Here is a 23,203-nt window from a genome sequence, read left to right on the forward strand (position 1 = left end):
GTTTGGCGTGTATTATGATAATATGATTGGCTTACTAGAATCTGCCATAAAACTTCCATCATTTTCATCGTATGAATACAAGAAAGGAAATAATAAATGAAAAGAGAAAAATCAAATAAATGAGTGAAATCAGATAATGGTGAAAAACGAGGATTTTTTCAGCCAGAAGCAAAATATGAAGATGAAAATCATGCAAATATTTCGGCAAGGACCTCCGTCAAGTCGTCCTCAGTGCTACAAAAAAAAAGAAAAGAAAGGAAAAAAAAACAACAAAAACAAAATCTAACCTTCTTAAGTGAACTCTGGAGAAAAGACACCCTGGCTGACAAATTTTCGTTTTTACCTATTTGATTTTGCTCTTTTCATTTATTATTTCCTTTCTTGTTCTCATACGTCATGCATATCCAGTATGGTCTCAGAACGTATTTCCATCATTTTTACTCGCTTAAATTCTGACATGTAAATCATATGTGAACATATGAACATATTTGATTGGCTTACTAAAATATATCGTAAAATTTATTATCAGTGGCACATAAACCATGTAGTTTAAACGTTAAACAGCAGTTTTGTCTGTCGGTTTACATGTACAATTTAATCTAAGATTTGAAGTTTATATTTTCAGCATTGGGTCATTTCAAGAATTCTGAACATGTAGATGGCGCATGGGTAGATTGAGAATTTATGTACAACATCATACCCAACTCATCTAAAACTTTGCTGCTCTTAGAATCCAAATGGAAAACAATTGAAAGTAATAGCACATACTGAATAAAATCCGTTATTTCAGATTCGTATAGTTTTTTTTAAACCCTTAAGCCAACTCATCCAAGTAGAAAAAAGCAACGTTTTTAATAGCTTATTCCCCCCTTAAACAAGCTGCTTTTTGAACGATTAAATGTATGATTTATTAAAATGTAAGGGCATATACCCTACTCTAACCGTATATTTTTTAAATTTCAAAGAGAAAATAGCCTTGACCTTCGTCCTTGGAATTCAATTATTCTCTACAGAGTTTATCTAAACCCTCATCTCAAAATTTTCCTTTACATAGTCTGGAGGCACCCTTTTGCAAACTTTTTTGATTTACGTATTGTTCGTTTGCACACAGTACACCTTCGGACGTGTAAGAATACCACTGGATATCTAGTCACTCCCCGTCTACGATTTGAAAAATAACAACTGATTTGGGGCCTGGCACTTCACTAGCATCAGATAAACAGACTCGTCCCAGGGGATTTTGTTGATTTGAGAGCTAATGTGCTCACCGTTTTCCAAACCTTCAAAACAATTTTTAGTTTTTAACTTTTAACAATAATGTATCTGTATCCCCACAATAGCCTAGAACTTGACCCTTCTTCGGTCAGTGGAGCTTACACACATTGTAATAAAATTCCTACATGAGTTTTTTTGGAATTTCTAAAATTGCGCTACCAGCTTTAATATTTTTATTTAAAACTAAATTTTTTTTTCTTTGTTAAAGGACCATATTGGAGTCTAAGATCATGACAGATATGATACTCAGATATACAATGATTTGGGCACATTCTTTTGGGTTGGTCACAACGTCACAACGACTCATATTGAGCACACTCTCGCACATCCTACCAAAGGCTGAATTTTCATCTCTCCTTGAATTAAAAATAAAACATGTGGTGGGTTTGTAAGAATAAGTTTATTGAGGGTAGTGGGGAAATGTCAGTTCACGACCATTACTATTTAAGAATTAATTTTATCGTGTTGGAGTAACTTTCATGGAATGGGACATAAATTATGTAGTTTAAATGTTAAACAGCAATTTTATCTGCCGGTTTACATGTACAATTCAATCTATTATTTGAATTTATATTACCAGAATTGGAACGTATCAACAACGGTGCATGGGTAGATGGCGCATGGGTAGATTGAGAATTTATGTACAACATCATACCCAACTCATCTAAAACTTTGCTGCTCTTAGAATCCAAATGGAAAACAATTGAAAGTAATAACACATACTGAAAAAAATCCGTTATTTCAGATTCGTATAGTTTTTTTTAAACCCTTAAGCCAACTCATCCAAGTAGAAAAAAGCAACGTTTTTAATAGCTTATTCCCCCCTTAAACAAGCTGCTTTTCTAACGATTAAATGTATGATCTATTAAAATATAAGTGCATATACCCTACTCTAACCTTTTTTTTTAATTTCAAAGAGAAAATAGCCTTGACCTTCGTCCTTGGAATTCAATTATTCTCTGCAGAGTTTATCTAAACCCTCATCTCAAAATTTTCCTTTACATAGTGTGGAGGCACCCTTTTGCAAACTTTTTTGATTTACGTATTGTGCGTTTGCACACAGTACACCTTCGGACGTGTAAGAACACCACTGGATATCTAGTCACTCCCCGTCTACGATTTGAAAAATAACAACTTATTTGGGGTCTAGCACTTCACTAGCATTAGATAAACAGACTCGTCCCAAGGGATTTTGTTCATTTGAGAGCTAATGTGCTCACCGTTTTCCAAACCGTCAAATCAATTTTTAGATTTTAACTTTTAAAAATAATGTATCTGTATCCCCACAATAGCCTAGAACTTGACCCTTCTCCTCTCAGTGGAGCTTACGCACATTGTAATAAAATTCCAACATGAGTTTTTTTGAAATTTCTAAAATTTCGCTACCAGCTTTAATATTTTTGTTTAAAACTAAATTTCGTTTTTCTTTGTTAAAGTACCATATTGGAGTCTAAGATCGTGACAGATATGATATTCAGATATACAATGATTTGGGCACATTCTTTTGGGTTGGTCACAACGTCACAACGACTCATATTGAGCACACTCTCGCACATCCTACCAAAGGCTGAATTTTCATCTCTCCTTGAATTAAAAATAAAACATGTGGTGGGTTTGTAAGAATAAGTTTATTGAGGGTAGTGGGGAAATGTCAGTTCACGACCATTACTATTTAAGAATTTAATTTTATCGTGTTGGAGTAACTTTCATGGAATGGCACATAAATCATGTAGTTTAAATGTTAAACAGCAATTTTATCTGCCGGTTTACATGTACAATTCAATCTATTATTTGAAATTTATATTATCAGAATTGGAACGTTTCAAGAACGGTGAACATGTAGATGGCGCATGGGTAAATTGAGCATTTTTATACAACATCATACCCAACTCATCTAAAGATTTGCTGCTATTAGAAACTAAATAGAAACAATTGAAAATAATAACACATACCTTTGTGTTATTGGCTAACCCTAAATTTGGGTTAGATTTTGATTTTTATTTTCCAGATCCTCATAATGTCTCAATACTACTTACCGTGAGGGAATTACAAATGCCTGGACAATCCTTGTGATCTAAGTTTCCCCGAAATCGCCACTGTTGTGAAGAATAGACCACAAGCATGGTTTTACGATATTGATAGTGAAATACCAGTGGAACTTCAAGACTCAATAAAGGATTTTGTTTTCTCGCGCATAAATAAACTGTTGCCTAGGGATTCATTGAGTCTGTATAATACTTGTTTGGTAGAGAACAGGAGCATGCAATTGACAACTTCAAAACAAAAGCACATTGCTAACCTTCCCCCGAAACAGAGTTTTGTTGGCATACAATTAGGCAACTAATAAACCTCTGGTTAGATTCTATTGGATCTCAATCAAACCACGCTCGAAGAGTTGCGTTTGGTCAGAGATATTTTTCATAATGAAATTACCTTAAATCTACCCGAAAATAGTAAAAAGGGTCACTGATGACGCCATGACACCGAAGAAACTACATGAAAAATAGCTATTTGTTTTCCGTCCTACGTAATTCAAAACCGTGACTTAGGAAGCCTATACTCAAACACGGCATTCACAATGACTTCATTAATCTCCTATCTGTGTTTTGTTGAAATTTAACAGAAGGCAATGTTCAACAAGCAACGGACAAAGCAACATCGTTCACTTGTAAATGCTCTAGATGGCAAAAAGAAATGAAAAGATTTTAAAATTAAACGCCTTGTTCAAGCGGGTGGTAGTTTCTTTTCATTGTTACTGACAATAACTGCTGGACTTAAAGACACTATTCTATAGATGGCAAAACCTTACAAATTGACCCCCTTAGAACTTGCTCTTTCACCAAAGGAGCAATTTGAAAATAATCTTGATAAATTAATTAATAATGAGACAATTGCCAATGGTAAAAAAATTAATTTTGTTAAGAATTCCTTTCAACTTGTCGACAAGAAACCCTAACCCCTACCGAGAAAGACTACTGAAAGTAAATGTTATTGATTAACCTCAAAATTTACTACCAACATCACCACTGCAAAAACTGCCAAAACAGCAAGAAGATTAATTATCTAAAGTTTTATCAAGTATTGTAGATCAACTACCCTAATCCTTTTGTGGGCAAAGTAAAATACTCTTGACTTATCTTGCTGAAAATGAACATGTTCAAATTGATGACAAAAAGACTGAAGTTATAATACTGGGCAGGACTTACAATTTAATTGATTTGGTACGGTATTTGATTACAAATCATAAAAGCCTTGACTCATTTGATAGTAATTCTATAAATTTTTAAATTCGTCAAACTTCCCAAAATGCCTTATAAATAAACATATTTTAGAACTAATAAGGGAACATGGAGAATATCAAAAGATGTTTTTAAATAGTCTTTGGAAAATACTTGCATGCCATGTGACTATGATGATTAAAAAGGTATCTAGCGGAAACTTCTCTCAAATCTGTTTTTAAATAACGGCCAGAACTTCTCTTATTTCAGAGAGGACTCTGTTTACTGCATCCGTATTAAATACTACCACTTATAAGACTATTAAATGGTACTCCAAACCCATACCTAAGATCATAAATACGGCAAAAAGCCGAATCCGCTAGATAAAACTCAGGAAAAACAGGAGGTGAGCTGGCACCACTTTTTTCGGTTCTCCCACATCACTCTCACTGTGAGGGACGGGTATTTGATCTTCTAATACCCTTATGACCCTGCTAGATGGTAGCTGTTTAAAAAAATGTAAAAATTTCTTTACCAAGGCTAAAATCCTTCACGAAAGTGTCTAAATAAAAGTTGGGGGAAGTTATACTAATAGGGCTACACTAAACTTCCCTCACGTTCACCCTCTTGTGGAGATTTAAATGAATTATAACCTAATTGCGATGTGGCATTGGAATGTGAACCTAAAGAATAATAAGAGCTTATTAGCTCACTGAAACACTTATGATTTCATCATGAAATAGAATTTATATTTGGCTGAAAAAGAATACAATATTAGTCTGAAAATCTTTGAGGGGAACAATTGCTTACACTTAATAGTAAGGGTTCAGAGCTAGATGGACTTCACTACTATCTAAAGGTTTAATGACCAGAAAGCATATCATAGATGGACCCAAAGTGAACCTTCAGATGTGTTGAAACCACACTACCACCTTCAAGTTTAATGACCAGAAATGATTCCATACTTTGGCCCCCCGAAGGTACCATTGGCACCCATAGAACCTCCCCCGCTCCGTACAAGTTAATTATTTAGGAGCCAGAATTTAGCCTATATATGGCGGTAGAACCACCCTTTCATGTTTAAGCTATTATAATATTCTAAAGAATCATAAAATGCATACGTAGGGGGATTTCTTGTCAAGGGTTGCTTCTTCTTTCCCGAAAAATTTCATCAGGAGATCATTTATCCATCCTGGAACATCACTGAAAGCCTGGAAAAAACCATAACAATTGTTATTCCATGAGGTTTGTATGATTTTAAGCTGTAAAAAAATTATATTATCAAGCTGAAAAAGCCTGTTAATCTAAGGACGAGTTGCTCCTCAAATACTCCTCCTTTCAATAGCGAAAATCTAAGTTTTCAGCACTAGAATGTAAAATGTTAAAAAAAGCAAATTATTGTTAATCTCCAGAGAAATATATTTCCTTTAGGACCAAATAGCTCCTCATAAACTATCAAGAGGGACCCTTTATTAGCCTGAAAAGAATATGCAAAATGTTGAAAAACTATAAGATTTTTGCCGACAGTAAAGATCAAAAAATTTTGCCTACATTATCATCGGCAGTTCCGTCTTCATATTGGCATAGAAGGAGCAGTAAATTCATTACCATGGGTCTGGGAGGAGGCATAAAGCCCGGCAAGTCCTTTTTCGCCTTCAGAACGGGGCACAAGTTTTGAAGCCCCCGTAATTTCACTGGCACTGGGATTGGGAGCTGAAGGGTTAGCATTCTCAAGCTGTAATTTGGCTTTATCTTGGGAGCTAGGCATGCTTGGATTAGCTCCCGTCCTCGCCCTCTAACTGGGGGAAAATCAGAATTTTCCAGAAATATAAATTAAATTTTAGCTTTTCATGAAGAAAAAAAAAGATGCATCTTATTTGATCATTTATGTAAATTAGTTTTGATGAAATAGTCATATGTGGTCAAAATACATGGAAATATGTGACCATTTACGAAGCATGGAATTCAGCCTTCAGAAATTACCCCATTGCTCCCCGCCCACCTTGACAAATTCCACACGATATGGGACTATGGTGGGGCAGGCATTAGCAAATGATTTACCCAGGGTTAGTGAGTGGAATTTAAACTTTAATAGGGATTAAAGGCACTTCCTCAACCTTAGTTAGGGGGTAAGCCATACATGGGATTTTTAACGTAAAAAATTAAATTACCAAACATCGCAGATATATTTTCCTTGCGTTTTAATTCTGTCTATAATATAATACATGAAAAACAGTCTTCACACGTATTTCTTTCTTGAGTAACAAAAGTTTTTTATAACAATGTTTAGATGTAATAGAAGAGATTTCAATAAATAGAGGAAGCAAGAACAAATTTCTAGTTTTCTCAGTTCCATTATAGCACTTCTTTTTTAAATTCGAGTTTAATAAGTCGTGCCTAATCGAAAAATATGGCTTCAAAATGACTGCACAGCCTCTATGCACCGCCTACATCTGACAGCATACTATAATTAAGGTTTAATCCCAATATATATGGAAATGTTTAAGCCAGGTTACATCGTGCTGTAAACAGTCATTAACAGTTAGCGTAAAGAGGTTGCCGATGGTGATTATTGTCTAACGGAAATAAATAATGGATGTAAATTTAACCTTCTGCTAGAATAGCAAATGGCACCCTGAAATAGCAAATTTAGAATAAATGTAATTTTACGCGAAAATTAGATTATTTAATCTCGGAAAAACCTTTTTATGAGGAAGGGGGTGGGGTTTTTGCTTTTAATTCATGATAGAGAGTTATAGTAGATTAAATTTGGGCATAGTGCTCCCTATTTTGTGGTGGGGGAAGAGGTATATACATAGAGACTCACCTGTTGGTATCTTTGAGATATATCCATTATTTTTAATCAAATTGTATCTTCAAAACCTAATACAAGAATGATGAAATTTACATTCTGGTACCCGGTTTTGTACCGTCCCCTCCTCCGGGGACAATAGAAAATAACTCGGTCACACTAGAAGAATAGTGGACCACTTGACACTTCTGTTCCTAGAAATAGCAGTACACCCTTTGCTTATGCTGCTAGTAGAATAACTTGCCTTTTGTTCCAAGAAAATCAAAAGTCGTCTAGACTGTATAACGGTTCTGCCTCTAGAATGGCGGAGAATCCTTTGTTTGCAGACAGCAAAAGTCTTTGTGTGTATGTGAAGCATGAAAATATTGGGTTATAATCAATTTTGGTCATGTCCTTACTCGAGGAGGCCCTGAAGGGTTTTTCCTAGCCCTCATAGGTTTTTCAAGTAATTATCACCTACATCTCTTAGAAAACATTCTTTATTACTTAAGGAGAACCTCTATCTCTTACAAAACAACTCCTATTACGCAGAAAGCACCTGCTTCTCTTAGAAATTATCTCCTATTACCTAACAAGCACCTGCATCTCTTAGAAAACTGATAACACCTGCGTCTTGAAGAAGTTTCTAAGAAAAGTGTTGGGATCCGGATTCGACGGGATGCTTGGCACCTTAAACTAATTGAGGGGATACTGCTCATATGTCTAATCTCTTTTTTAACACTTTTTCTGAGGATGAAATTTCATAACTAGGCTTTCTGAACCTCCCCTCGTACTAATTTCGTGCCCGTATGATCAATTTATAAGGTTTTTAGTAAGACAGAAAATAACAGAACTGTCAATTTGATATTTTAAGGTAAGTAGTTCCAAATACTGACCAGTTATTTTGTCGTTATTCATTAGGTTAAAAAAATGCAAGTTAAAAATAGTTGAAAAAGAACTGAGGATTGAGGTGACTAATTACAACTGGATATTTATAATGTAATTTATTTTCATCTTATGCTTCCAAGTTGTTTATAAAGAAAAATTTGTTTCCAGAATTTTTGTTCATTTTCATTTTGCCTCAAAAAGAAATATGCTACCATGTGGAATGTGTCCACGGAAACTGGCAGATTCTTATCTATAAACAGAATTATTCTCACATAATTTTATCAGGCTACATTTTAGTTCTATTTAATCTATACTTACAGTCCATTACAATAAATAGTTTGCATATGCCAATAAATAGAAATTATTATGCATTAATTTGTGCTTATTTAATAATCAATGAAAGCAAAGAACTTGAGAACTTGAAAAGAGTTCTTTCTTTCTTTATATCCTGATTTTTTTTGTGCAAAAAAACTTCGACCAAACTTGAATTCTTAATATCCTTTTAAGTATTTTTTTTATAACTGTTATTATCACTTGTTATTTTTTTAGTGCCTTGAGACTCAGCCTGGATTGATCGCTTTGGCAGTGATAGCTGTTTCATTTTCTCTGTTTGTTCCACTAGTATTTGCTATTGTATTTTGCTGCAGCATTGGAGGAAAAGCTGATGACAAGAAAGGAAAAAGAATGTCAAAATGTTGTTTTTCATTTGCTCGAACCAGCTGGGAGACTATTCTGGGCATCTTTCTATTCGTTTCCACGTACGGTCTATACTTTTTCTTATTTATTTTTGTGTGTTTGTCTTTTTTCTTTTGTGTGGGGTTAAGTTATGATCGGTTCCTAAATTTGCCTTTTCAACTCTCTTGAGACTGTCACAAATTAACGAAAAAAGACTTCTGGACCCCTCAGCTTAAAGTACCAAGGACCTAAAAGCAGTATCCATTTCATGGCCATCTAAGGTCTATTCTCTCCAACCAAACCCAGATTCTCTAAGAGTTTCACTTCGTTGTTTTAAATTGGTATTTTTTTAAGGCCCAGGCCACGTTTATGTTACCATATACTAGTGTTATAAAATTACCGTAAAATAAAAATAACTGGAATTGGTAAAATAAGTTAAAACTGGTACAACAAGGTAAAATAAGATAGCCTACTCCGTAGGAAATACAAGGTAAAATTGGTGTTTTAGAGTTGCCCTGTTGAAGGCAGATTGAGCACTTCTTTTGAAGCATAACTTACAGTTTCTTAATGATTCTGACTCACCTGGCCTTAAAAAAAATGTAATGATCCTTCATCTAAAGTTTCTTCAATTTAATTAACTGTCTGGTTTATCACTTCGGTTATCTTGTACCTAGGGTAGTACCTCAGCAATTGGACAGTGTCTTATTTCAGACATCCATTTTGTAAACAAAAATGAATAAAAAAACAAAAATATCAAATTTACATCATTCGGGAGCAAAATCATATTAGTCATTTGTTTTCCCCATTTGAACCTGAGAAATTTGAACCACAAGATAGAGAGTTATAGTAGATTAAATTTGGGCATAATGCTCCCTGGGCATAATAACTGTCTGGTTTATCACTTTGGTTATCTTGTACCTAGGGTAGTACCTCAGCAATTGGACAGTGTCCAATTTCAGACATCCATTTTGTAAACAAAAATGAATAAAAAAACAAAAAGATCAAATTTACATCATTCGGGAGTAAAAACATATTAGTCATTTGTTTTTCCCATTTGAACCTGAGAAATTTGAGCCTCAAGATAGAGAGTTATAGTAGATTAAATTTCAAAAAGATCAAATTTACATCATTCGGGAGTAAAATGATATTAGTCATTTGTTTTCCCCATTTGAACCTGAGAAATGCTACCCAAACAGCCTTTAAGACTCTCTTAAACAGGATTTTTTTTTGTAATTCTAGCTCCTCTCCTTCAGACTTAGATTCTGCTTCAGGTGGCCATGCGTGTTCCGACGCTCCCCTCCTCCGACCCCTCTCCTAAGTGAATGTCCTGGATACGGCCCTAAGGATTCTATATCACTTTCTATATCCGCCCTCCCATCGTGTCTCACTTAGAACTAATTCTGTATTTATCTGAAGACTTTTTTGAAACAACCCCTGAAATACAAGTTAAATTTGAATAAGAATTTCTTTCGGACCCTGTAGTCAGTAACAACTCATTCGGAGGCAATCCGTCGAAAAGCAGGATAAATCTTAGAAAGGGCACTGGAACTTTCGATTTCCAATTGACTGGGCCCCCTCCAAAGCTTATTTGACCACCATTCCACATGAAGTATCTCTGGAAAAAATGAATGAACTCATAATAATATACTGAACTCTTATGGGTTTTTACCTTTACTATAGGTAATGCAATATGGTTACTTCTGACTTAAACAGGAGAGTAGAAATTTCAATTTCCTTTCTAATGAAAGTCCTAAAATTATCCTAAGTTAAAATAGGGGGCAATTATCCATGGAGAAGAATATTCCGGGGGCGGGAGGTAAACGCCGGCTCGCGGAGAAAACACGGCACGAATACAAGATTTTTCTTGTCAAATCTATTAAAATTTTTCTTGTCAAGTCTTGACAATCAGGACAAAAACCCATTTCCGGGGAAAATTGTTTTATGGTTTTTTAAATGAGACAGCAGAACTAGGTAAATAAATGCTCAGAGAAACTAAGAAAAATTCAATTCTTGAAAGTCTCTGGGAGCTTAACTATAGTTAAACTACTTATCTTCAAATTTTTAAAGAAAGTTTTTAGGAAACGGATAATTTACCCTGCTTTCTGATATATTTCCAGCATTCCTATTATTCTGGCATTCATAACAAATGCTCAGTTGCAAAGAGCTGTCCAGAACGTTGAAAGAGTGATATTAACAAGCCTATCAGATGGCAACGCATTTGTCCGCAACACAGATTTTCAATTGAGAAGAACAACTGAATCTGCCGTTGATTCGATGATTCAAAGAGTTTTTCAGGATTTAAATGGTATTGTTTTATCTTTTTTATTATAATATAATTTTATCTAACTTTGGAAAACAAAACGAAGTGTATTTTTTTTTTGAAAAGTGAGAACAGAGAAAATTATGTTCTTTAATGGTAGGTCCTGTTATCGTCAATGACGATAAAACGAAAGTCGTTTATCTTGAATCCAGGTTAAGCCTCTTTAAATACAAATTATTGGTGTATGAAAACAAGAAAGGAAATAGAAAATGAAAAGAGAAAATTTAAATAGGTGAAAAATGAGTATTTTGTAAGTCAGTAGCAAAATATGAAGGTGGAAATCAAGTAAATATTTTGACATGCACCTCCACCAAGTCGTGAAGTGAGCTCTAAAAGAGGATGCAGCAGTTTGTAATAAATTTTCATTTCCATCAGCTAGTGACTTTCAGATCAGTCAGATGACTTTCAGATCAGTCACTTCGCAATATTAGATCATTATGGTGACTTTAGTTGCCTATAGTAAGTAGGTTGAAAAAAAAGGTTTGCAAATTTCAAAAGGTGGAAAAAGTACAATAAACTCCTGTAGTCTATAGAAGAAGCAAGGGAAGTGTAGAGCAACCCCTAAGTTTAAAGCTGTAATTTTGCCTTTCAAACCTCACAAGCAGAGAAAGGGTGGGAATAAGAATGAGAATCTTCCGAGGCCTTATTATCAGCTCTGAATCCATGAAAGTGAACCTTCTTTTAACTCAACCGTGTTCACCGCCACTGGCTTTAGTAAACCCTCGTTCAAACCAACTCCCATTTCACTCAACCCTGGCTTAATTACAACCCTCGTACAACACAAACACCACTTAAATCAACCCTTATCTTACTCAGCCTGTGTTTAACTCAACCCTGATTCAACTCAACCGCATCAATTCCCCTTTCATCGTCTTAAGCCTTATTCAATCCAACTTCCATAGAATTCAATTCAATTTTAACTAAGCCCCTATTTAGATCGAAGCCCATGTAATTCAACCCACTTTAGTCAACCCTTATTCAAATCAGCCTTATTCAGCTCCAGTTAACTAATGTTAGGTCAAACTCAAACTTATTCACTGGCTAATTTGAAATAATGTTGAATCAAACAGTTTGTGGTAACGAATTGTAGTAAGGAGCGACCCGGGTCAATAGTAACCAAAACTCTAAAAAACGGAATTTTGATACCAATACATCAAAAGAATTACCATTGAATGCTGATTTTAAATATATAAGTTTCATCGAGTTTAGTCTTAACCATCAAAAGTTACGAGCCTGAGAAAATTTGCCTGATTTTAGAAAATAGAATATAACATCCCCCAAAAGTCATAGAATCTTAATGAAAGTCACACCATCAGATTCAGCGTATCAGAAAACCCTACTGTAGCAGTTTAAAGCTAATGTCTACAAAAATGTGGAATTTGTAATTTTTGCCAGAAGACAGAACACGGATGCGTGTTTGCTTTATTTTTTACCCAGGGGTGATCGTATCGACACAGTGATCCTAGAATGTGGTGAGAGGGGCTCATTCTAACGGAAATTAAAAGTTCTAGTTCTCTTTTTAAGTGACCGTAAAAATTGGAGGACACTTAGGCCCCCTCCCACGCTCACTTTTTCCCAAAGTCGCCGGATTAAAACTTAGAGATAGCCAGTTTGTTCAGAATAGTTCTAAAACTTAAAAGCTATTTCTTAGGGTACGACTCAATTCCCCACAGTCCCCGGGGGAAGGGTTGCAAGTTACAAACTTTGACCATTGTTTACATATAGCAATGGTTATTGGGAAGTGTACAGACGTTTTAAGGGGGGCTTCTTCGCGTTGGGTTGGGGTTGGCTCGGGGGGAGGGCTACGTGGTAAAATCTTTTCATGGAGGAATTTATGATGAAGGGAAGAGAATTTCCATGAATGGGGCGCAGGATTTTCTAGCATTATAAAAAAAATGAGAAAATAAATGAAAAAAAGTTTTTTCAACTGGAAGTAAGGAGCAACATTAAAACTTAAAACAAACAGAAAATATTACGTATATAAGGGGGTTCGTCTCCTCCACAATACCTTGCTCTTTACGCTAAAGTATTTCTAGTAATTTGAACTATTTATTCTACGGCCTTTGTGATTCAGAGACCATTCTTAAGGATTTGGGATGCAATTCAAGCTTTAGTGTAGAGAACGAGGTATTGACGAGGGAGTGAGCCCCCTAATATATGTAATAAAAATATACAAATATAGAAGTTTGTTACGTAAGATAATTCGTAAGTTACGTATATTTATTACTAATAAAAACGTTCTTAAAAAAATAAAAGTTCTAGTTTCAGTTTTAAGTAACCAAAACTGAGAGGGCTACTAGGCCTCCTCCCTCACCTCTTTTTTTTATCAAATCGTCCGATCAAAATTATGTGAAAGCCATGTAGCCAAAAAAATAACATTCAAAGTTCGTTTTAATTATTCATGTGCGATGAGCCAAAATCAAAACATGCATTAATTCAAAAAAGTTCAGAAATTAAATAAAAAAACAAGTTTTTTGACTGCAAGTAAGGAGCGACATTAAAACTTAAAACGAACAGAAATTATTCCATATATGAAAGGGGTTGTCCCCCCCTCAACGCCTTGTTCTTTACGCTAACATTTTTTTTTATTTAAAAAGTAGAACTGTGACAAAGAGTCAAACTTTAGCGTTAAGAGTGAAGAGGGGACAACCCATTTCATATATGGAATAATTTCTGTTCGTTTTAAGCTCTAATGACACTGATTCCATGCAATTCAAAAAAAAAATGTTTTTTCTTTTTATTAATCAAACGTGAATTGAACTGAATTAGAATCTAATCAAATGGAGCTTGAGTTAAACCGGATGGAGCAAAATGAGCCTTGACTTGCGTAGGATTGATTTAAATGCAGTTAAGTTGCATGACTGTTGAATTGCACGAAGTTATAGTTGACTAGGGTTGAGTTCAATAGGTTAAACGAGGGTGGAATTAAATTGGGCTGGGTTCAATGGGGGTTGAGTTGAACAATGATTGAGTTGAATGAGTTATATTGAGCTTGATTGAGTTTAATGGTGGCTGAGTTATTCGTAGAACCTAAATCAATTCTTGTTTTTTTTCATATAACATAGCATTTCCAATATTACTCAGTAATTTTATTGAGGGTTAGAGGAAAATTTGGACCAAAAAATGTCTTCCCAAGAGCTATTTAGATTGGGTTGATTTTAATACAGTTAAATCAAATGAGAGTTGAATTACCCGAGGGTATAGTTGATAGGGGTTGAGTTAATTAGGGTAAATGGGGTAGAATTAAAAGCTGTAGGGTTCAATGGGGATAGAGTTGAACAATGGTAGAGGGTTAAGTTGAGCGGAGCTGAATTGAACGGAATCTGAGTTATGTGTGAAACCTAAATGCATTCATGTTTTTATCCAGAACAGCATATCCAATATTACTCAGTGATTTTATTAAGGGTAGAAAAATTTGGACCTAAAAATGCCTTCCTGAGACCTATTTAGATCTGTTCAGACTTGTCAAGAAGCAGATTCTCAATTTTACTAAATAAAAATGAAAAACTGATTTTAGGATCAGTAAACATCAACTCTCTCATTTTTTTTGTGGATTTGACTAGTGTTAAGAGAAAAAAAGAATGAATGAAAAGAGAAAAAGAATCGGTTATTTTTATCTTATTGTTTTATGTTATATTTGTTTTATCTTATTATCGATTGTTTATATAGAAAAGATTGTTTTTATCTTGCATCTATCTGACAAAAGCTATTTAATTTTTTCCCACTAACCACCCAAATACAGTTAAATGATGTCTCAGCTTGTTCTTGAAATTGATTGAATAAAAAAAATGTTTTTTTTTCAGTTGAAATTAAGGAACAACATTATAACTTAAAACGAACAGAAATTATTACGTATATCAAGGGAGTTGCCTACTCCTCAACACTTCGCTACTTACACTAAAGCCTTTAGTACTCATGAAAAAAGGTTATTATTGTTCAAAAAGGAATTGGGACAAAATAAAAATTTTACCGTAAATAGCTATGTGTTGAGGAGGAGGCAATCTCCTTCATATATGTAATAATTATTGTTCGTTTTCAGATTTACTGTTGCTCCTTGCTTTCAGTTGAAAAAACTTGTTTTTTTTTCTGATCGTTTCTGAAACTATTCCTGGAACTTTGGCCCCACCTTCAAGGAGAAATCCTCCTTCCCCGCAGATATATCCTCTAGAAAAGTCAATCCCTATGGGAAATTTACCCAGGCAATTAGCCTTAACATCCTCACTCCGAAAATTGAGACGGAAAAGAGAAAGCAAGAAACATAAAGATAATTTTATATAGGAATTCTGGCAAAGTCCTCCGGTGCATAATTTCCCTCGACAAATTCACTCCCTGGAAACTTTCCTCCCCATGGAAAATCGTCCCCGTGGAAAATCCCACCAGCAGAAAATTTGCCCTGCCCACCTGCAAAATGTATGCATACTTCCCAATAATAAATACTATACGTAAATAATGGACAAGTTTTGTAACTTTTAGACCTTTCTCCATGGGCTTTTGGGGGTCATGCTTTCTCAAAAGGCATAGTTATTTGGTATTTCAACAATGCTGAACAAATTGGTTATCTCAACATTTCGATCGGACGATTTTGAGAAAAAAGAAACGCGGGACGGATCTAGTTTCCTTCCAATTTTTTTGGTTATTTAAAATAGGCAGTAAAAATTTTAATTTCCATTTGACTGAGCCCTCCTCCGATATTATGGGATCACTCCGTCGTTACGAATACCCCTGGGGGAAAAACAAAAACATTAAAAGAAATCAACACGCATCCATGATCTTTCTTCTGTCAAAAATACAAAATTCCCCATTTTTGCGGATAGGAGCCTAAAACCTCTATAGTAGGGTTTTCTAATATGCTGAATCTGATGGTGTAATTTTATTAGGATTCTATGCCTTTTAAGGAGCGTTTCCCCCTTTTTTCGAAAAAAGCGTAATTTTTCTGAGGCTCGTAACCTTTGACAGTTAAAATTAAAGTTAATGAAATTTATATATTTCAAATCAGCGTAAAAATTCAATTCTTTTAATGCATTAAACAAAACAAAAACAAGTTTTTTTTCAATGAAAGGAAGGAGAGACCCTGAAACTTAAAACGAACAAAAATTACTCCGTATATGAAAGGGGCTTTTCCTCCTCAAAGCCCCACTCTTTAGACTAAAGTTCGACTCTTTCTCTTAACTCTACTTTTCAAAACAGTGAAAAGCATTAGCGTAAAGAGTGGGGCATTGAGGAGGATAAGCCCCTTTCATATACGGAGTAATTTCTGTTCGTTTTAAGTTTTAATGTCGCTCCTTACTTTCATTAATTTTTTTTGTTTAATTTCTGGAGGTTTTTGAATTAATGCTTGTTTTGATCTTGGCTCTCCGCACATAAATAATTAAAACGAAATTTGCATATTAATGTTTTTTTGGCTAAACAGCTTTTTCATAGTTTGAATTGGAAGATTTTGAGAAAAAAGGAGCAAGGGAGGAGGCCTAGTTGCCCTCCTATTTTTTGTTTACTTAAAAAGGCAACTAGAATTTTTAATTTTTTTACAAACGTTTTCATAAGTAAAAAATATACATAACTTACGAATTAATTTACGTAGCGAACTTCTATATTCGTATGTTTTTATTGCGTATGTTAGGGGGCTCAGCCCTCGTCGATACCTCGCTCTTTACGCTAAAGCTTAAATTTTGTCCCAATTCCTTAAGAATGACCCCTCAATCACACAGGCCGTAGAATAAATCGTTGAAATTACTAAAAATGCTTTAGAGTAAAGAGCGAGGTATTACGAGGAGGTAAAGCCATAATATGTGTAATAACTTCTGTTCGTTTTAAGTTTTAATGCTGCTCCTCACTTTCAGTAGAAAAAAATTTTCATATTTATTTTTCATTGTTTTTTTTAAATAATGCTAGAAAATCTTGCTCCCCCTTCATTGAAAGTCTCATCCCCATGAGAAATTCCTCGATGGGAAGTTCCCCCAACGTGTCCACCCCCAAACAAAAAAAAATCCCCCTGAAAATGTCTGTACATTTCCAAGTAACCATTGCTATATGTAAACACAGGTCAAAGTTTGTAACTTGCAGCCCCTCCCACGGGGACTGCGGGGGAGAAACGGCTATCTCAGAATTTTGATCCGGTGACTTTGGGGAAAAATGAGCACATGGGAGGAGGCCTAGATGTAACTATTGCTACATCTAGTATTCTAGGATTATTTTGATGTAACTATTGGTATCAAAATTCAATTTTTTAGAGTTTCGGTTACTATTGAGCCGGGTCGCTCCTTACTACAGTTCGTTACTACGAAGTGATTGATATCCTATTGGTATCAAAATTCTGTTTTTTAGGATTTCGGTTACTATTGAGCCGAGTCGCTCCTTACTTACGGTTTGTTACCGTGAACTGTTTGATGAAATCGAAATGCTGGAATTGTTTCAAAAAAAATATCTATAAGTAGCCTGTGTAGAGCTTACAATTTGTTTTGACTGTCCGGTAGCCAAGTAAGCAAGTAATGCGTGGCCAATTTGAGCTTAGATTGATTAAATGAAAGAGCACTTATTCATTAAAAAAAAGCACAATTTTTGATGGAGTTTATTAAAAAAACCCAGCCGATTTTGTATTAATCTGAAATATGGCTCATAGCGGTAAATAAGCTATAGATTACATTAATACTAACATGGCTTAAATGATATCAAGATTAAATCCCAGGACGTGCTTGGGAATTTGTACTTGGTTTTATAAGATGTACATATTGTGGTAAAATAATATGGATAACAGTTCGCGAGAACTCCACGAGCTATGACATTTTGCTTAAATAAATTCGCATATTAGCATTAATAAAAAAAATCGAACATAACAAATGCCTCACTTAAACAGCAAGAATTTATATATTTATATTATTTTTCATTCCAGGAGTGAGAACGATCCTTGGCAAGCCGATTCAGAACGAGCTAGCACTGGAGACAAACTTCGAATCAACATTAAAACAGCTAAGAGATCTCAAACTAGGTAAAGACCAGCTATGTTAATTTGAATTACTTCAATTTATGTTGTATCTATATCTGGCTACGCATCTATACTTAGGCATGTCACTGGCTACACGTCTACGTTTGGAGAGCTTCTGTTTTAATTGCTCCTAATTTTAGCCAGTGCCTTTAACTTTCCAAAGTGCTTCAGGTTAAGTTATGTCTGTATCTATATCTGGCTACACATCTATACTTAGGCATGTCACTGGCTACACGTCTACGTTTGGAGAGCTTCTGTTTTAATTCCTCCCAATTTTAGCCAGTGCCTTTAACTTTCCAAAATGCCTCAGGTTAAGTTGTGTCTGCATCTATATCTGGCTAGACATCTATATTTAGACATGTCACTAGCTACACGTTTTGCAGAGGCAGATCGTGTTTGATTGGGTTTTAACTGCAAAAAGGTGCGACTAAGTACCTTGGCATAAATCTGCCAATCAGAAAGCTTCTTCTGTTATTACTCTGATGATCTTTGCTTGAAAATGGTTTTTAATTCTAAAAGTCTGTCCAGTCTTTCATGCCTAAGCGAGTACCCTGCACGATGTCCATAATTAAGTATGAAAGAAACAATGAATCAACATGTCAACCTCATGTTACAAGATTTACATTTCACACGAGAGCAAAAAAAGCTTTAAATTTTTATTTGGTTTGCCTTTTGTTGCATTGTTCATATCCTGCTTTTCTCCTCTCCTCTACAATTTTGTCTTTAGTGGGTAAAAAACTTGTGACATATTACTATTATTAATGATCAGAATTGTGCATAAAAAAGGGGTTTTTTAGCCAACCAAATTACCTAATTTGAATAGAAAAAAAAAACTAGTTTCGATAGTAAAATAAAATTTTAGCTCTTTGGTACCCGGGTTGGGCCTCTTCCGATCTATAGTTTGTGCAGCAGTTTGCTAATTTCAATAGTCAGGAAATTTAAGGGTATCTAAAATTTAAACACACAGACTGGCGACCTTAGCACATAGGGATATAAAAAAATAATGCAGATGGTGTGATATTATTCGATGGAGAATGAAGGTACTGATGGGATCACTATTTGTGCTAATTTCCGTGCTCAGGCAAATCAATACATTAACATATATGATGTGATATTGCCCTGCAAAGAAACTAGTTTGTGCTCTCAGAGAAATCATATCTAAAACTTACTTTATGAAAAAAGAAATACCACCGTGACGAATAATGCCACTTCAGAAAAAGCAGGAGTATCTGCAAAAGTGAATAAAATACCAAAAGAGTAAAAATGAAATATGATTGGTTGAACTGATCAAGCGGATACTTGTACAATTATGTATGTTTTAAGAATCAAGAACAATCAGAAATTCAATTTTCAAAGGAAACCATCTCATGAAATGTAGCGTCTGGTTGTTGGTGGCACCAAAATTGTGGCACCAAACAGATCAAAAAGCTGTATCTTTAGTTTAAAGATTCGGTTGCCGTTGGAAATTAACAAATTGTTAATTTTTCAGTATTCACGGAAGACAATCGTTGTCAAATTTATGGAACTAGGTTTGCTTATTTTTACATGGTTCAGCTTGGTCACACTAATGAAAATGTGACGCCACGCAAAAAAATCTTTAATTTTGAAACAACCAAATGGAAATGATTACAAAAGAGGAAAATCTTACCCGTAGCTCTCTCAATTTACCCCCCAATTTTTTAAATTGAACCTCCTCTTCCTCTCCCACTTCAAAACCGGTTTAGTATTCTCTTGGTCCAGGCTTGTGAGTTTAAGCCTTATGATATAGCTTCCTACAATACCCCGAATGATAATATTTCACTTTTTGGTGATGTTTCCAACATTAACTTTAATGCTTACCCTCCGTCGAAGTTGCCCCAGAATAAATCTTTTTCGAAGAAATCTGTTGTTAAAGAGTTTGATGAAAAACGTTATCATTTCCCCGTTTTCTTCCTTAAGAACGCCGAAAGTTTGAATTTTGAAAATTTAGTTAAGTTAGAAGCAAAAGCTAAATTGAACCATATTGATATAATCGCGGTTACGTCAAGGCACGCGGTTACGTCTAATTACGCGGTAAAGTCCAGGCACAAAATTTAGATCTCTTTAAAATGACTGGTTTTCAGGAGTTTACAAAGCTACGCTCGGCTGACCACCCACTGAGGAAAAAAGATAGAATAGTAATGATTTTTGAAAAGGATTGCCTATCCTCTACCCTTATCCATATGCTAGGACTAGGTGATAACGATGAAATCATTTGCATATCTATTAAGCCCAAATACCTCCCTCGGAATTACACTAATTTAATCATTTCCTCATTTTATTATTCACCCGGAGAGAATGCTTGTTGTCGTCGTTATTTTTATGATAGGCTACAAGCAAGTCTTGACTTTGTGATGGCAAAGTATCAAAATGCCGGCATTTTTACAGTAGGAGACGACAAAGAACTAAGTCTTAATTATCCGTGCAAAGATCAGAAACTAAAGCAAATTCTTGATTTCCCTACTACAAAAGGTGGAACAAGTTTGGATGCTATTTGCATCAACCTAAAAACCGTTTAAAATACTCCAACTACCCTTCACCCTGGGATGTGACTATCATTTCATGCTACAGTTGAAACCAATGCTAGTTTCTTAAAACAAATTACTCAGTTTCTGAATTTTTTTTTTACAGGCCAATAACAAGTCAAGGTCCTTTTGATTTTGGATCTTGGATTACGTCTGAGATTTGAGATGATATTGTGTCGTTTGTAAATCTTAATTCAAAGATTAGTTTCTTTCAAAAATAATTAATGAAAAATCACCAAAAATAGTCCCCAGAGGTTACCAAGAAGGTATGTTCATCAGATAAACCTTATATTAATGAAAAAATAAAAGAACGAGTCCGTTTGAAACTAAAACTTTTTCACCCTGGAAAGAAAGAATGTGTCTTAACCCTCCGTAAACAAATAAAGAAAGAAATACGTCGGGCTGCTTCTCGTTATGGTAAGAATAAATGAAATTGCTTAAAACAGACCAAGCCTCAGCGATGGTTTGAGAAAGTGAAAGAAATAGGAGGTCGCTCGTGCAACAACCATGATTTCCTTCTGGATAAACTGCCTGAACAGAGAGTGGATGAACTTGATAAACACCTAGCAAGTATTGTGCCAACGCTTCCCCCTTTCTTTGAAAACCATCTATGTCCTGAAACTCCAAAAGATAAAATCCCAAAAGTTTCAGCGAAGTAAATAATGGAAAAAATACAGAAAATGAAGAAATCTAGTATTGGTCCCATTGATATCCCAATTGATCTAATAAAAGCATTCCCTGATAAACTCTCGACTCTCCTTTATAGTTTTTTAATGATGTTAGTAATTCCGGACGCTACCTGTCGTGCTGGAAGCTGGGTTATATTACTCCAATCCAAAAGAAGGGATGCCGGAACGATTCTGCTGGAGTACAACCAATCACCTTGACCCCAGTTTTCCCAAAAATGTAAAAGGGTTTCTTAGCTAATTGGTTGAAGACATAGATTTTTGAGCTTATTGACTTACAACAATTTGGAAACCTGAAGGAGAGATCTACTTCGCATTACCTTGTTAGTTTTCTTTACGTCATTCTTAAAAACCTTGAAAACCCTGATACTTGGTTTACTCTCTTATTGATAGCTCCAGAAATCGTTCAACCTAATTGACCGCAATATCCTTGTAAATAAACTGCTGATGGAGTTTCAAGCGAGTCTCTTTCTAGTTAAAATTGTTGTCTCCTTTTTAACAAATCGTTCTCAAGTGCTTAAATACAAAAAAATTTATTCTGACCCCCTCCCATTTTTTATGGGGTCCCCAAGGAACCCTGATGGGTCCAACTTTATTCCTTATAATGGTTAATAGTCTCATGACTGACCACACAGAGCGATGGAAGTATGTGGACGACCTGTCTGCACTTGAGGTTTGTCGACAAAATATTAAAATCTCAATTATGACATTATTTGACGATTTCACACAGGAGCCTTCTTTGTGGAAGATGAAAGTTGACGCTAATTAATTGTCAGTTATGACAGTTGGTTTTTTAAAATCATCCCCTTCTTTTGCAAACTCTATTCCTCCCAAAATCTCTCTCACATGCATTAAACTACTTGGGGTGACAATTACTGCTGACTTGGGATGCCCATATTCAAAATATCCTCAAACAAGCTTCCCCTTTGGTTTTGCCTCTAAAACTTTTGGTAAATTTTCTAGCCCCCTAAGGATATTCTTCAAATTCATTGTTCTTTTATTCAGACATTAATGGAGTTTACTTGTCGAGTGTGGCATTTCGGTCTTTGTTCAGGGCATATTTATAAGATGAAAAATGTCCAAAAATGAGTACTTAGAATCATACATGGCGGAAGGAAGTTTCCATATCATTATCTACTAGCTATGTTGACCGAGAGAAGAAATTTCCTGTGCCTTCATTTTGGTACCAAGACCCTGACTGTTCCCCGATCATGTTCCATCATTCCCGAACCCTACCTTCCCGCCCGCAACAGACCGTCCCGTATAAAATCCAAAAAGTCCCCAAAGTTCTTAACTAACTTATGAAATGTCGTAAGATGGTTAGTTCTACAGGTGGTAAAAAAATGTTCTATTTTGATATCCCTGATACTCTAAGAATGAAATGACACTTGTATGTGATAAAATCGTTACAGAAACTCCTCATGTAATATTTCACTTCATTTACCTGACACTATGTTTCTTTAAGGGGAAAGCCGTATTTTTTTGGTTTCTTTAATTGGCAGAAAAGATTAAAATAGAGAAAATTCACTTTGCCATTTTAATTTGCGAGCTTTGGAGTTTAAACATGGTTTTTGTATTTATTGTTGGTGTATGTAGGTCATATAATTTTTTTTTTTTTAATGAATCAATGGTTTCTTTTTCGTGAATTAAAGATTTCCAGTTAGATTTAATTTGTTCTTTTTTTATTGAATACAAAACAAAAGAACAGAAGAAGAGAGATCAAAATCTCTCTAAGGACATAGTTATAGGGCCTTTCAACTATTCTGAAAAAAGTAGTTACTTCAGAATTGTTATCGAACGATTTTGCGGAAAAAGTGCCTTGAGAGGA

The 23,203-nt window shown here is 35.0% G+C and overlaps 1 protein-coding gene across 1 annotated transcript in view; it reads left to right on the top strand.

The window, feature by feature from the left end:
- The window catches only part of LOC136036403 (prominin-1-A-like), a 106,113-nt gene that overhangs the window by 16,901 nt on the left and 66,009 nt on the right, over positions 1 to 23,203 (top strand). Inside the window, exons 3-5 of the mRNA XM_065718610.1 lie at positions 8,722 to 8,930; positions 10,965 to 11,152; positions 18,054 to 18,149. Of these exons, the coding sequence (XP_065574682.1) occupies positions 8,722 to 8,930; positions 10,965 to 11,152; positions 18,054 to 18,149 (493 nt within the window). The remainder of the gene's footprint in view (positions 1 to 8,721; positions 8,931 to 10,964; positions 11,153 to 18,053; positions 18,150 to 23,203) is intronic.

Source organism: Artemia franciscana, chromosome 15 (genome assembly GCF_032884065.1).
Source record: "Artemia franciscana chromosome 15, ASM3288406v1, whole genome shotgun sequence".
NCBI classification, from domain to species: Eukaryota; Metazoa; Arthropoda; class Branchiopoda; order Anostraca; family Artemiidae; genus Artemia; species Artemia franciscana.